This window comes from Argiope bruennichi, chromosome 6 (assembly GCF_947563725.1).
Source record: "Argiope bruennichi chromosome 6, qqArgBrue1.1, whole genome shotgun sequence".
In the NCBI taxonomy this organism is placed as follows: domain Eukaryota; kingdom Metazoa; phylum Arthropoda; class Arachnida; order Araneae; family Araneidae; genus Argiope; species Argiope bruennichi.
Genome location: NC_079156.1, coordinates 101,594,016 through 101,609,530, shown reverse-complemented (window position 1 = coordinate 101,609,530; position 15,515 = coordinate 101,594,016). Strand labels below are relative to the sequence as shown.

The 15,515-nt window shown below is 29.2% G+C and overlaps 2 protein-coding genes across 2 annotated transcripts; both read right to left on the bottom strand.

Moving 5' to 3' along the window:
• Positions 1 to 441: 441 nt before the first annotated feature.
• Positions 442 to 3,010, bottom strand: LOC129973070 (uncharacterized). The gene is made up of 2 exons (XM_056087440.1): positions 2,824 to 3,010; positions 442 to 855 (listed from the first exon to the last, which is right to left on the bottom strand). Exons 1-2 carry the CDS (start codon positions 2,833 to 2,835, stop codon positions 478 to 480), a joined length of 390 nt encoding a protein of 129 aa, XP_055943415.1. The 5' UTR covers positions 2,836 to 3,010; the 3' UTR covers positions 442 to 477.
• Positions 3,011 to 11,680: 8,670 nt separating this feature from the next.
• On the bottom strand, positions 11,681 to 15,261 carry LOC129973019 (uncharacterized). The gene is made up of 2 exons (XM_056087365.1): positions 15,204 to 15,261; positions 11,681 to 12,151 (listed from the first exon to the last, which is right to left on the bottom strand). The coding sequence occupies exons 1-2, from the start codon at positions 15,213 to 15,215 to the stop codon at positions 11,741 to 11,743; spliced, it is 423 nt and encodes a 140-aa protein (XP_055943340.1). The 5' UTR covers positions 15,216 to 15,261; the 3' UTR covers positions 11,681 to 11,740.
• Between the last annotated feature and the right edge of the window lie 254 nt (positions 15,262 to 15,515).

The window sequence follows — 15,515 nt, the reverse complement described above, 5'->3', positions numbered from 1 at the left end:
TCATATGTAATAAGTAATGATTCGTATCTAAAGTATGTGATTCTATAAGTGTATTCTATAAGTATGTGATTCATATCTTATTTTCTTCTAAAGAACACACTTTAACAAAAACTGCCGAGGGAAGCTTAGTTTTACGGATATTTAATATTAACAGAGAAAGAAAACAGCGAAGAGTTGTTAGCCTTTTGTTAGTGCTACATTAGCCAAGTTTCTGGAAATATAGATGGCTTTGTGTTACGAATATTTGTCTTGTATGTGCGACTTTAGCTCGTTAACGCTTTCATCGCTTTTCTTTTAACGTGGTTTGTAAGCGTGACGACTAGAGAATGCGTTTAAATTCTTTGACTTTTAATGACTTAATTCTCTGACTTTAAATGACTTTGAGTGAACAGGTACAAAGATGCACAAACTAAATTGCTAATAAAATAATTTATTCTACAGACGGTTCAAGCGATTCATTAAATATTATAGCTACATTTACAAGATAACCTTTCCGAGTCCAAGACCTAGAGGTGCTGCGAGGCCAAGTTTTCCAACTCCAAGACCAAGTGGGGCACCAAGGAGACCAGTACCAGCAACCAGGGGAGCTCCAGCTATGAGTCCGTTGGCGAGGGTGATGGGTGCAGAGGCAGCAATGGGAGCAGCGAGACCAAGAGGAGCAGCAAGACCGAGTGGTGCGGCAGGGGCAACGTGGTTGATGGCGGCTCTCTGGGTGGAAACGGTGGCTACGGCTGGGGCGGCGATCAGTCCTTTTCCTATACCCAGGGGTGCGGCAACGAGAACGGGTGCTCCAAATCCCAGAGGTCCGACAAGGGAGGCATGGGCTGCTGCGAGGGCAGCGCAGAAGATGATAACCTGGAAATAAATAAATGTAAATTAAAAACATTTGAAAACTCTTCTTATGGTGTTATTTATATTTAATATTGAATTGAAGTTGAATATGAAAACATTAATTATCAACTAAGAAAGTGCATTTTTCTTTAAGTGATATTTAAGGAAGCAAATGATACTTGTTATTAACCATACCATATCGTTAATCTAACGTAAATACATACAAAAGAAATTTTAAGCAAATGTTTACTACTAAACATTCAGTTCTCCTTTTGATATTAGCACCTAATTCCTTATAATAAGTATATCAATATCGCTGAACATATAAAATAAAGTAATTTTAGCATAAGGTTATTGTTTGAAAAATTAGAACATCGTTTCAAATTATTTTCTTTTTAAATATAAGAAAAATGATGTTTTTGTTTTCTAATGTGCATTAAAATAAGAAAATTCATTTATTTTGTATTCTAATCGCACTTGAATTGGACATGATGTATCGATATTGAAAATTAAGCAACTAAAAAACGACTTTTGAAGTGATTTTTTTTTCAAATCTTGGGATTAAAATTACTAAATTTACAATTTATAAAGACTTTAGATTTGATGCCAGCAATATTTTATTCTGAAATATTTTAAAGCGGGAAAAATCGTAATGTGTACTAAAATTAATCACTTCTGTTACTCAAATCGGTACATTTAGATGAAGAATTAATTTTGTAATCTAAATAATAATTCCTATAAATTGATAAGATTACAGATATAAAGAGCGCGCAAGAAAATAAACTTACTTCTTCGTTTGAAACACAATAGATCTTAACCGTAAATAATCCCTATATTTTTTTTAAACAGTTCCATTGTGCAGAATATCGGTTTTTAAGAATTCCTTGCCGCACTATCTTTGGTACATTAAAGGAAATCATTTTATAAAAACTCACAGTATAAGGAGTTTACTATATAAACACTTAAATGAGCTCAGGTATTGAAAATTCATCGTTTCTACTACTCAAAATGTTACATTTAGATATAACAAGTAAAAACACAAGTTAAAACATAAAAATAAATAATGTAGAGGAAACTAAATCTCATTTGAAGCAAAATAATTCTAATCCAAAAATAATCCTTGTTTAGCGCATTCTATAACACAATGGGTTCTATGAATATGATAGTGGCAATTATTTGCTCACTAAAGAAGTTGCTTTGATGAATTCACGGTAGAAACCAGTGGGAATGGTCTGAACAAAATTTTCTCGCATACTTTCTAATAAAAGTTTTATTCTAAAGTACGCCTTGAATATCATTGGCATATAATAGTTATGAAATATTAATTTTTGGCTTGAATTTACCTTTTTTACGGAATCTATCGTGTTATGTTTGGCGAGTGTTTTGGCGAAAAATCCTTGCCATTTGGTTAATATTATCCGAATATCGAATTCGTATTTTACGAAGCGTCTTTCTCAACCGATGAAAGTAAAAATTCAACACAAAACTACATTTTCAGTCACAAAAATCATAAAACAAATTTGGTTTATTTAAGTCTCTACTTTTTGTGAGTTATTGCGTTTATATGTTTCTAAATGCATAGAGCAACAAATTTTGTATATTTTATCTGTCTGGTTCTCTTCTCTTTGTAGATATAGAGCTAAATTATATTCGAACACCTGGACAGACAGACTTCCTCTGAACGAAGTTTGCTCAAAAGTCGATAGAAATCTACAAATTGAATGTATACCATACACAGAATTTCTTCCGTCTAGTTAAACTCGTTTTTGAGTTATCTCTATCACAGGCAGATAGACGGATATTTTCCAAAAATATATTTTTCCAACTCGGAGAGGTCCTAATCGCGGAGATTCGTCAAAATCTCGAAGTCAAATCTTTATACGATTATTATACTCTCTCCATACTACTTTTACGAGAAAGTAAAAAACCATGCTATAATAGCAACATAAAAATGATTACAAACATTGGAAACAAATAATTGTTTATATTTACCTTAGCGAACATTTTGAAGTTTGTTGACTGAGCTAGCTTCAGATGCTAATGATTTTCTTCCGACGATTCAAATATTTATATAGTTATTGAGTCAAATGAAAAAAAGAATGGGCAGGAAAATAAATTAGATCAAGCATATTATAAATAAACAAGGGTATTTTTAACATATTCTTGTTCGTCGGTAAGCGCTTCCATATCCAGTAAACCCGCATCTGTGACATTGAACCAGGTTCAGATACTGGTTCTGTCCAGATCTGACTAGCATTTTTCTTTTTAAGTAAATCACCACACCCATATGTGTTTCCACCCATTTACAGATTTTGGGAAGTTTTGTTTACCTTGGAGTTTGCATCACGTTTTTAACACCATTGAAATATCCGAAATCATATACAAAATTCAGTTATTTATAGGCTACACTTTAAAGGATAATGAAAAGTTAATTCTTGAGTCATAATCTACACGTTATAATGCCTCACAAATTTGAATCCGAATATCATAGGCAGAAATTTTAAATTAAATAGTATTTTTAAATTTAGATTTTAAAAACTCATTGGATAATATGAAATCTAGGTCAATATCTTTTGAATTTCGCAGGAATACTTTGATTAAGATTATTACTTTCGGACACAACATATTGTTCAACGGATGAGTACGAAAATGTGTTGTTTACTGAATATCTAATGCGCTATTTTCTTTTGTTTGAATGGCATAGCAATATGTTTGAATACGCTTCTAATTCTAACAAATTAAATTTCGGCCTCTAATTATTATATTATTAATTTAGTTTAGTTTTAGTTAAATTAACGTCCCGTTTGAAGCAACACTAGGGCTATTTTGGGACGGACCTCGTAATTTTGAACCGCGGTCAGATGACGAGGACGACACCTGAGCTGGCACACCTCTCTCCACGTCACATCAGCGGGAGGGCGTTTGGTCATGACGGATTTAACGTGCAACTACCCCCTTACACGATGGTACTTCGGTGGAATCGGGTCTTGAACCTGAAATCCTTCGGTTCCGAAGCCGAGACCTTACCACCAGGCCACCGCGACCCCATTTCATTATTAAAAAAAAAAGAAAGTAATTTACATATTCCATAAGCGGATATATAATCTGGCAAGATTCTAGAATAAATTAGGTACATTACATTACACTATTTTGATTTTTTTCAGAAAATCAATATAAAATTTTTAAATTAAATTATGTAATTGTTGGCTAGAATAACTCAATCAATATTTTATTTATTTAACAAAATGCATTATTATCTGGTTTAAGAGCGAAATAATTTTATTTTAATTTGCAAAGTAAACTAGTCTATGTATTAAACATTTGTTTGTATAAATTTATGTGAATATGCATGCATTAAAATTCTCACAAAATATCTCGTATTTATTAATAACTTAAAATATTGTTTTTCAGTAATTAATGTGAAAACAAATATCATGATTCATGATTTTATTCACCAACAAGCATTGCATCAATCAACAACAAAAAAAATCGATTCTCCCAGGTTACTTTTAGCTTCTTTTTGTGTAAATAAATGATTTAATTAATTATTCTAAATTTTTTAGTTAATTTTATTTCTTTATGAATATACAAAATGACACAAAGGGGCATGAATTCCTATTTATATTTATAATTCAAATCTGGAAAAGAATTACAGCTCAACTAAAAACCAAAAAATTGGATTAACGTAATTTAAAAATGTAAAGTAACGTTTAAACGTAATTTTAATTTGAAAGAGGTGCGATGGTTTTTCAGAAATTTAAATAAAATGAAGATAATAAAGAAAACATTAAATTCAATTCAAAATGAGAAACTTAAGAAGAAATATTTTTGATTTCGAGTGTGATATTGGAAATAAAATACTGATAGTTTTATTCCAAAGACAAATTTTTTTAAAAATACAAGTATTCAACGTGTGAATTCTAATTTTCCCTATAATGTTTAAAATAAAATTAATAAGATTTAAAGAACATTACAATCATATATTTATTCGAAAATATGAAATCATTTCTCTTGAAATTGAGTAAAAGATTGATGAAATCCTTTACTAAAAGTAAAATTTTAATAAATATTTTACGAAATCTAGATTTTAAGTTCTTTATTTGAGCTTCGATTTCTATATGAATGCAATATATTTTACATGATGAATGAATGTCACAACTCTCCAAGGGTATTAAAAGTAAACAAAACAACTACGACCTTATTGATCACCGGAACTCAAAAATAGCAATTGAAAGTTTAAATTCAGTACAGATATAAGGACACAAAGGGGTTCCTCCAGAAATGCCAAGTAGAACGAGACGGTACGATAACTCATCCCACAATTTTTCTCTGCACCTCCGGTGTGATGCTTTGAAGGATTGCAAATAATCCTGTCGTCAGTTCGTCAATTGATAGCGATTGAACAAGCACAAGCTGTTTAACTTAGCTACCCTCCCCCCCCCAAAAAAAATGAGTATTGCCGTACATGTATATCTGCCTACTTATAAAGTTTTACACCAGACATGCAGTAATGAAACAATATGTATTGTTTTCTTTTATTATGTCTTCAAAGTTTGGATATTAATTTATGAATATTGTTAAGGTGTATGTACACACTTGAAACTTCGAAAATCATTCAAAATATCGAATATATTTTTTATTGCTTAATGATGTTCTCTGATCCTTTAGCTATCAAACGATACCAAGACGTTGTCAATATTCGAAATATTTCTTGAGTTATAATTATTTATCTTGAGGTGCTTTCATTAAAAACTCTAGTTGCGGTTTTTTTAAAACTCATTTTATGAAGAATGATATTTTTCCACTATGTTGCTTCATTCAAACAATCATAACTCAACAAAAAATCAACCAAATACAATTATTTATATATCAAAATAATCTGTATGAAATAGCGGATGTTTTGTGCCTTAATCAAAGTTATATTTATAGAAATAAATTTTTAATAACTATTTAAAAGTTGAAATGACATAAAAAATCTCGCCTTTTCTAATCATTATTGATGAAAAAATTGTTAAAAAAGCTATATATTTTTATAACTTGATTGAGGCAGACAACATGAAGATTAATATTAGGCATCATTTCCAACTAAAATTGTGTGTCTGTATAAATTAGAATTTAAGATATCACGTTTCAAAAAATATGCTAATTAGCTCATTAAATATTATTTAATTAATTAATAATTAGTGTAATATGGTTTTTCCTCACTGAAATGAGTTTAAACATATATTAATGACCTACTGTGAAAAAACTGGATTTTTAAAGTTAAAATTAAAAAAAAATCTTCTAGTGTGTACGTACACCTTAAAGGAATAAACATAACAACTTTATACAAAAAGATGTAAAAAGGCGAAATTTGAATATAGAAAAGGATACGTATTATTAATTATGAGCGAAATGTTTGAATGTTAAATTTTGAAAAACTTTATACAAAAAGATGCAAAGTTTCTATGTAGAAAAGGATACGTATTATTAACTATGAGCAAAATGTTTAGGGCCAAAGTATTTGAGCAATAATAAAAAGGATATTGAAAATGCAATGAAATATTTTGTAATTGTAAGCAATAGCTATAATGCAAAAAATATATTTGTTGCTTTATTACAGTGCAATGAACACTTCCGACAATATAATTTATTTACTAGCTTTTATAACCTCAGATTTCCTCTTTAATGCTGCATTCATGAATTTTAAAATATCACAGCAGAATATTTCTGAATTTTGAAGGTTTTTCTTATTATTAGGTGGATGCAAAATTATGAGGCGTTTCTTTGACTTGTTATATTTGAATAAAAATTTGCAATATTTTATAAATTGATGAACGAAAATATTCTTCTACAGTTAGATGTAGATAAAAATGCGTGTAGACAAACATAATCATATTCGTCATATTATGCTATACCGCTTTGAGAAAGGTTAGAAAGCAGTGCAGTCATTTCGCGATCTCAACGAACTTTTCGGGGAAGGCACAATCAGCGAAAGTCGATGCAGGGAATGGTTTGCTCGTTTCAAATCTGACGACACTTGGAAGGCAGTCGAAAAAAGTTTATGATGATTTCGATGACTTAGTGGCAGATCTCAAAGCATGACTTCCCTCCAAGAACTGTGAATTCTTTGCCCATTGAATCGACCATCTTCCAAGCAAATGGGAAGCAGTTATTGAAGTAGATGGTGACTACGCTCCGGATTAATCATTTAAAAATGTTACTGTTGAATTTTTAAGTTTTCTTTTTCATAATAAATAGTGTCTAAGAACGTCTGATAATATCGTTTTAAAACGCCTGATAACTATGCACCAACCCAATACAATTACCTTCTGATTTTCAAACAATTTCGGAAGAAAAATAGGAAATTTACAAACCTTAAAAGAATAAAATTCTTATTAGCATACAAACAGAAAGCATTCCTGAAAAAGAACAAGAACTTTTCAAGATAAATAGTAATTAGATAAACATCTGCGATTATCCATATAACGCAAAGGGCGTTGACGTTAGCTCAAGACACTACGCAAGGTCTCACGTGAATATCACGCATTGATTCACATGCTTACTGCACCAGTTTCATAGTTTTTTTTTATTATTATTACACCTGATTCTAATCAATATGCAAGAAAGGAATATATTGCCTTGATCGATTGTTTGCCCAGTTCGTAATATGAACCGTAATACTTACTGGAATTCAGTATGATTGCAAAATCTTTTCAGGCTTCACAGTTTGATTTTTAATTGCATTTCATTAAATCTCTAGTTTATTTTTAGAGATATACAGAGATAAGTTGATAAAGAATGAATGAATATTTTCCTCATATAATCAAAGGAACGGAAAAATAAAGCATTAAGATTCGTATTCATTTCAAACTAATTTTAATCTGCATTCGTAAATCTTAAATATTTATTTCCTTTGCGTTATAATTTTGAGTTATTTCTATTATTATATAGATTCATTTGTCAGTGTTTCATGATGAAATTGAAAATAGAACACTTATAAATTATTACATATTAAAATTACTATATACTTACGATTTTTTATGTGATATTTCATGAAATAGATCCTATTTTAACAGTAAAGGGCATGCATTTTACTGTTAAAATAAATGGTATGTATATTACTGCATTCGAATGCATTTTACTATCTGTGCCGAATTTCTTTTGGATAATTGGGAACAGAGAGTAAATTGGATTTCCATGTAGAGTTCAATGTACATTTTCATCATTAAGGAGATAATTCTTATCTTTACAAATACGATATTTTCTTTGAATTAATTTCTTACTGTTATTAAAAAACAGAATCCCTATTACCAATCATTTCATAATTCCTCCGGTAATTGGGAAAGCTCTTGTAAGAGAAAATTAATAAACTTGTAAATAAAAATAACAATCTATTAATTTGCCAAATTAATGTATTATTTTATGAAAATAAGCATTGTTTGATGAATCTGCAGAAAAATATTATGTAGTAAAATATAGACTTCTTTCTCAGCTCTTACATTTACTTTAAGAAATGAAAAATGGAAACAACTACAAAATATGTTTCCAACTACTCCAAGCGATTCTACTAGAATAATTCAAATTTACTTTAAATTCATCAAGGAACAATTAATAGAAATAGTTTAAACAACTGTGAGTTAAAATATATTCAAATTTTGTACATTTATAAGACTTATTTTCATCCAAATACTTATCAGTACTTTTCTAACCATCATTTATTTGCATTTGTTCCCAGCCATAATTAATAATGAATAGAACCCTTGAATGCATAATATTTGAAATTACTAAATTGAATTAGTATTGCTGTAAATGCTTAACATTCAAAACTTTAGCAAAGTATCGTAAAAATTTCTAAAATATAAATCGTTTTCAAAATTTTTTGTCAAAAAGCATTGAAATCATTGATTTTAATTACATGTAATTTTGCAGTGCGAAGTCTTCATAAGTATTAGAGTGTCCCAAAAAGATTCTTTTTCATCGCGCCATGAATGGTCTTATCTGGCTGTGCTTGTGCAAACAAGCAGACTTATCTATTAGCAGTCTATATCATCGGTTTCAGTCGTACCAGAGCTCTACTACATTCCATGACGGGACTATACACCAAAAACGTTCTTTTGGTGGGATTGGAAAGGCATAATTTTCTACGATCTCCTTCCTCAAGGTGAAATAATAAATTCTATGAAATGCTGTCATCAACTGGGTCAATTAAAAGCTGTTATAGCAAAAAAAAAAAAAGCCAGAATTATTGAACCAACGAGGCGTTGTTCTTCATCATAACAACGCGAGACCACATATTGCATTAGTCGTAAGAGAAGAGCTCTTACAGTTTGATTGAGATGTTTTACCGCATCTTGCATACTTTCCAGATCTCACTCCATCTGATTATTACTTCTTTCTGTCCCTTAAAAAGTTTCTTCAAAATAAGAGCTTTAAATCCATCAGCGAAATAAAAGCGCACCTCGAGGATTATTTCGTGTCCAAAAACAACATTTTGGAAAGAAGGCATAATGAGGCTTCCTCAGAAATGGAAGAGGGCTCAACATAACTGAGAGAAGCAAAAGAGTTCTTATATAACAAAATAAATAGTATCTTAAACAGTAAATATTGTATATTCATTTCATATTAGAAGTAGGAAAGAAACTTATGGGACATCTAAATATTTCTTTTTTTATTCGACCAAAATACTTCTCACTCTTTATCATGAAAATAAATTTCGAAGAAACTTAAGTCATCAAATCATAAACTGATATAATATAGATATAATCTGATATAATCTTTATTTGCTCCCATGAAAATTTCTTCTGGCAGCAAGACTATTAACTTCCAGTATTAATTCGACTTCAATCATTCAATTGAATGACCATAAAATGTTAGAATTATATTTTCTCTTTGTAATGAATTATTTAAATCTCTGTTAAATTATTTAAAGTATAGATAATTATTTCAAAAAATATTTCGGAATGTAAATTATTCACTAATTGATGCTGTTATTTTGTCAGACCCCATAATATAAAATTTTTAATGTTAATGTCAATTTTTATTGTTTAAACTCCATAATCTATTTATAATCATAATAAGGAAAGTAGTCTATTTATAATAATAAAGCATATATTTATTATATAGAAAGGAAATCTATAACTAATTATTATTCTTATCTTTTTTAGGAGTTCTATTGCTTTATTTAAAAAAACCAATTTTAAAATGAATAAATAAAAGCAAAAAATTCACAAAATTACTAAATTAAGAAATTTACTTAATAAAACATTAATATATATATTAGCTTAAAAATTATCAAAATGGGAAATTAAATTGACCATTTACTTAAAGTGGGGACCTTATGATGTGCATTGTCTTGAGTAGCAAAATGGCAATACATTATTATTCATGTTAGAATTGTGCTAGAATAAATATTTCGCCGCATGCCCAAAGTATTAATCTTTTAATAGTATGGGAGTTTGGAAAGTGAGATGCTTTCTGCCAATTCACATAAATCAGCAATATGAATGCAATTTCTTTTTATTACAGTAATAACTCTGAAAATAATTTTATTCAGTTATCAAATAATAATAATAATGTTTTATATTTATCCAGCTATTAAAGTTCAGAATTGCACATGTTTTTACACTATACAATTACATATGAATTAGAAACCGGTATATTATTTTTCATAATCCTTTTAGATGCCGCCAATAATTATTGTCTTTTTCTAAATTAACTGATTATACTTTTGTTCAATTGTTTAATTTTATATATGCATGCATTAAGAAAAACAATTTTTAAAATCAAGTGTTTTCGCTATTCTATGTAAAAGGAACTGAGCTTATTTTAATTGATTATTTTTTTAAGTGTTCAATATATAATTCAACAAATATTATTTCAAATATATTTGTAAATCAGTGTTTCTTTATTTCTTGCGGAACTTCAGTGGTAGTGAATCAAAATTTTATTAAACTAAAGTATTAATTGGCAGGGGCGATTTGGGGAAAAAGCAAAATCTTCCTCAAAAACATTCAAGTGCGCAAAATTTCAAAAGTGTGAGTGACTGTTTTTAAGTCGAATGAAACATTTCATCTTCATAAACACGAAGAATAAGTATATTATTATTATTTCACTTGAACATATAAATTGCAATTTTCAGTGATTTTTTATTTTAATATTTAATATAATAATTTAAATTAACATTTCTTATACTAAATTATTGTAATTTTCTTTGATTATATGATTATTTCCTTTTTTCGGGAACTATATTCACAAAAATTAGTGTTTGCTTACTTTATTTTGTAATTCTAATAGGGGGTAGATTTACTCGCTCATTTATGTTAGAAAAATTCTTTTTTAAAAGAAAAAAAGACAAAAAAGCTTAAAAGTTGGTCAAAAAACATTTTCCAACCAGGTCACCAGATAGATTGTTTTGTTATTTATTTTTTATTACTAATCTAATTATTTTTCACTAATTCTGACAAACATTGCAGCAAACAATAAAATTTATATGAAACAAGTTTTCATGATATAATTTAATATTTAATAATTTTTTAAGATTTTATTGAAAATTTCAGATCCGATAATTTTGTATGCCAATAGTTATCAAATCGCCATATTCCCTTCATATTTATTATCTTTGCAAATTGTTTAGTTACCATATTCAGATGATGTCTTTGATGTTATTAAAAATTAAAATCATTCATCAAATTTGTTTATACTTATCATAAAAAAATGGAACATTTTTGTATAATCCTTATTTTATTACAAAATTCACCATATTCATTAAAATCTATAGTCAATCATTTTACGTAAATGTACTATAACTTTTTCCAAGTTTTTCAAAAGTGTGGAGAGAAAGGGTGAGTGACTAAAATTGACTCAGAAATGCTAACAAAATAATTTATTAAACGAGAATTTCAAATATTTCATCAACGCTTACAAACATTTACAAAATGACTTTTCCGAGTCCAAGACCAAGAGGTGCTGCAAGACCTAGCTTGCCAACTCCAAGACCAAGAGGGGCGCCATAAAGACCAGTTCCAGCAACAAGGGGTGCTCCAGCTACGAGTCCGTTGGCGAGGATTCCGTTGCCGGCGATGACTCCATTGGCGAGGGCGATGGGTGCAGCGGCAGCAATGGGAGCAGCGAGACCAAGAGGAGCAGCAAGCCCAAGTGGTGCGGCAGGGGCAACGTGGTTGATGGCAGCTCTCTGGGTGGAAACGGTGGCTACGGCAGGGGCGGCGATCAGTCCTTTTCCGATGCCCAAGGGTCCAGCAGCGAGTACAGGTGCTCCCAATCCCAGTGGTCCAATAAGGGATGCATGAGCAGCGGCGAGAACAATGCAGAAGATTACAACCTGCGAATAATAATAATAATATATATATATATATATATAGATTTATTTTGTCTGAAAAACTTTTATAATTCTATAACTTCTACTATTTATTACACAAATAGTTTAGTTTGAAATGTTTTATTAAATTGAGTTATTGTACGAAATTAATTCGTAATTTTGAATGATATACCCAAAACATATCAATTAATGGAATAATATCACATATTAAGATATACCTGGGCATTTTATATATGCACAATTATTTTTATTGTAATCAAAACAAATATATTTTTGTATTAAATAAGCGTAATTAATTTTTGCGATGGTTTGCTGCGAATCGAGATATCGAGATCTCTATTATGAAGAAAATTCCATGTATAAAATAAAGTCTTATGCATTAAATTTTCTTTCCTGAACAGTATATTTATAAATTTATCAGACTCGAAAACTAGTTGAAGCAAAATTTTGCACTCCTTTAAATGTTTTGGAGAATTTTCAAGAATCTTTGGGGCAAGCACTTTAATGTACAATATTTCCGCACCATTTTCCAATGATTCATTGAGAATGTACCCATAAGTTTATCATATACAAAGATTCAATTAATGAAACATTACCAATAATCATTTATGATTATCAATGATTCATGTCGGGTGTTACCTTTCTAAACTCCGGCTACATTTTTATAGATTAATTCAGTTTAAAGTTTGCAAATTCATAATATTAATAGAGTGAATCAAGAACAATACTGGTATTAACTGCACATATCATATACATTGAAATAAACCTTAAATATTTATTATACCTTTACTATTCCCAAGCTAGTAATTTTAAAGAGCAAAACCAAATTCCAAAGTACGGCATTAAAAATATAATCGCATTAAATAGTGTAATATGTTTTAAATGATCCGTATTAGAGGCCATCATTTTTTTTCTAGAATGAGTCTTGCATAGGGATTCTGATCGAAAGAAGAAAAAAAATTTTGATTAATATTTAACGATATTCGATCACTTTGCAAAAACATATACTGTCAAATTCTGAAAATATTTAAGAAAATATAGCATCACCGAATGTTCTGCAAAAGAAAATAAATGCATATTCATACAGAAATTATTTTATGAATTATTTAAGGTAGCCGACTACGTTCGAAGCAATATTTTTGAAAAATTGGATTTTTTAAAAACTATTTATGAGTTTTAGATGTATTGTCAATTATAAACACTATATATATAAAAAATTTATTTGGAAATATAATATATTTTGAGAAATAGGAAAATTTGTAGTAAATTTTAATGAAATTTAACCTAAACGGTTAACATACACAAAATTGTAATGCAGCTAGCCTATTTTTCTTTGTACACAAGTTATAGAATATAATGATGAATGAAATGAACCAAAATCTAATAAACATTTTGAGATGCAAAGAAATTGTGGGTAAAAATGTACGTATATATACATTTTTTCCGTAAATTTACAACTTAATTTTTCTAAAAACACCTATAAATAAAAAAGTATTTCACCAACAATAAAACTTTTGGTTCATTTCATTGCCCACAGTATTTAAAACACACGCTGAAATTTTTATGTAAATACCTCTATTAGTTTTTGAGATATCATGTTAACGATGGAAAAATTTTATAAAAATTAAAGTTTAAGAAAATTGAAGTTAAAGAAATATTTTAGCTAAAAAATTGTTTAAAATTATCCCGGATGATAGATCAGACCTTCCTTTTCCTAGAAAATACTATTTTGGAAAGATGAAAGCCTGAACTACAAGAAATAATAATAAAAGAAGAATTCGCCAATGTGGTCGAAAACGAGTGTTTTTGACGTAGTCGGACCCCTTAATCCAAGTTTTTTTATTTGTTGTTTAAGTTCATGATTACAAATTATCTGGTTGAAGGAAGATTAAATATAATCAAGATCTTTGTCTGGGAACCCCCTCTCCTTAACACCAAAACACACAGGATATAAAGATTAGATATAATAAAGAATTTTAAGATGAATAAAGCCAATACATTATTATTTTTCCATGTTTATCATATGCGAGAGGTGTAAGCGCTGTCGTATATATTACAATATGCGTTATATACATGAAGTCAATCGTTACGATATGTAGGTACTGATTCTTCTGGTATCTTTTCAGCACTGAAAAGTATTTAGAAAGTCTTTAGAGAAAGGATGTGTAAACGTTTTTAGGATTGAATTGATGAAAATTTTTTGGTTCACCAGTATATTTTTTAAAGTAACTCAATAAAAATAAAAAATAAAATTATTAAAATGTTTAATGCTACTACATCGAAATAATTCAATGTCTAAAATTTCTTCATTATATGGTTTAATGCAATGAATATGCTACTACGTGTATATTAGAAATAGGTGGCAAAACCAATGAAAATGTGATCTGATTTTACGCCATTTTTTTTAATTTCATATGAAAAGTTATGGCGTTGTATAATCTGTGTATTGATCGAAAGTTGCATGATCCAGATCTCTCCGCAATTTCGAGACGAATCACAAAATACTATTTCATTATATTTTCTATGGAGAAAATGAACTACGACAGAATCTACCAGATCTATCATTGCACAGATTTTGTACTTTTCTTTTATTTGAAAGCTTGTGAGGTTTGCATACCAAACAATTTCCAATTTCTAGAGATATCTCGAAACGAAGCTGTGACATTCCACTAACTTTAACAATTGGACTGATTTCGTCAGTTAATTTTATCATTTTTTGTGCTTAGCTACTTATTAAGAATGTTCTTTGCTTAATGCGAAAGCTTAATTTAAAATATTTCTTTTGTTTGGTGAAATATTATGTAGTTCATCACATTTGGTTAACACTACTTAATTAATACTATGATGGAGAAACAACTGAAATCGTTTAATACGGTTATATAAAACTGTACAGCAAAACTTAGTTTATTTATCGCTGATTTTTAATGACCAAATTATGTGCGAAATCTTATTATATGAAAATAACATTTGTCATATATTAGGTACAAAACTGCTGTAGTAGTAATACAAAAAGGATTACAAATATTGAAAACAAATATTTTTTTTTTATATTTACCTTAGCGAACATTTTGGAGTTTGTTGAATCAGCTAGCTTCAGATGCTAATGATTTTCTTCCGACGATTCAAACATTTATATAGTAATTGAGTGAAATAATAAAAAAGAAAGGGTGTAGAAATAGAGCAAAACTATTATAAATAAACAAAGGTATTTTTAATATATTCGTGTTTGTTTGTAAGCGCTTCTATATCCAGTAATGCCGCATCTGTGACATTGAACCAACTGCAGCACCGGTTTCGTCCGGGTTTAGTTAGTTATAATTTATTTATTTATTTCCTAATTAAATCACCACACCCATAGATGTTTACG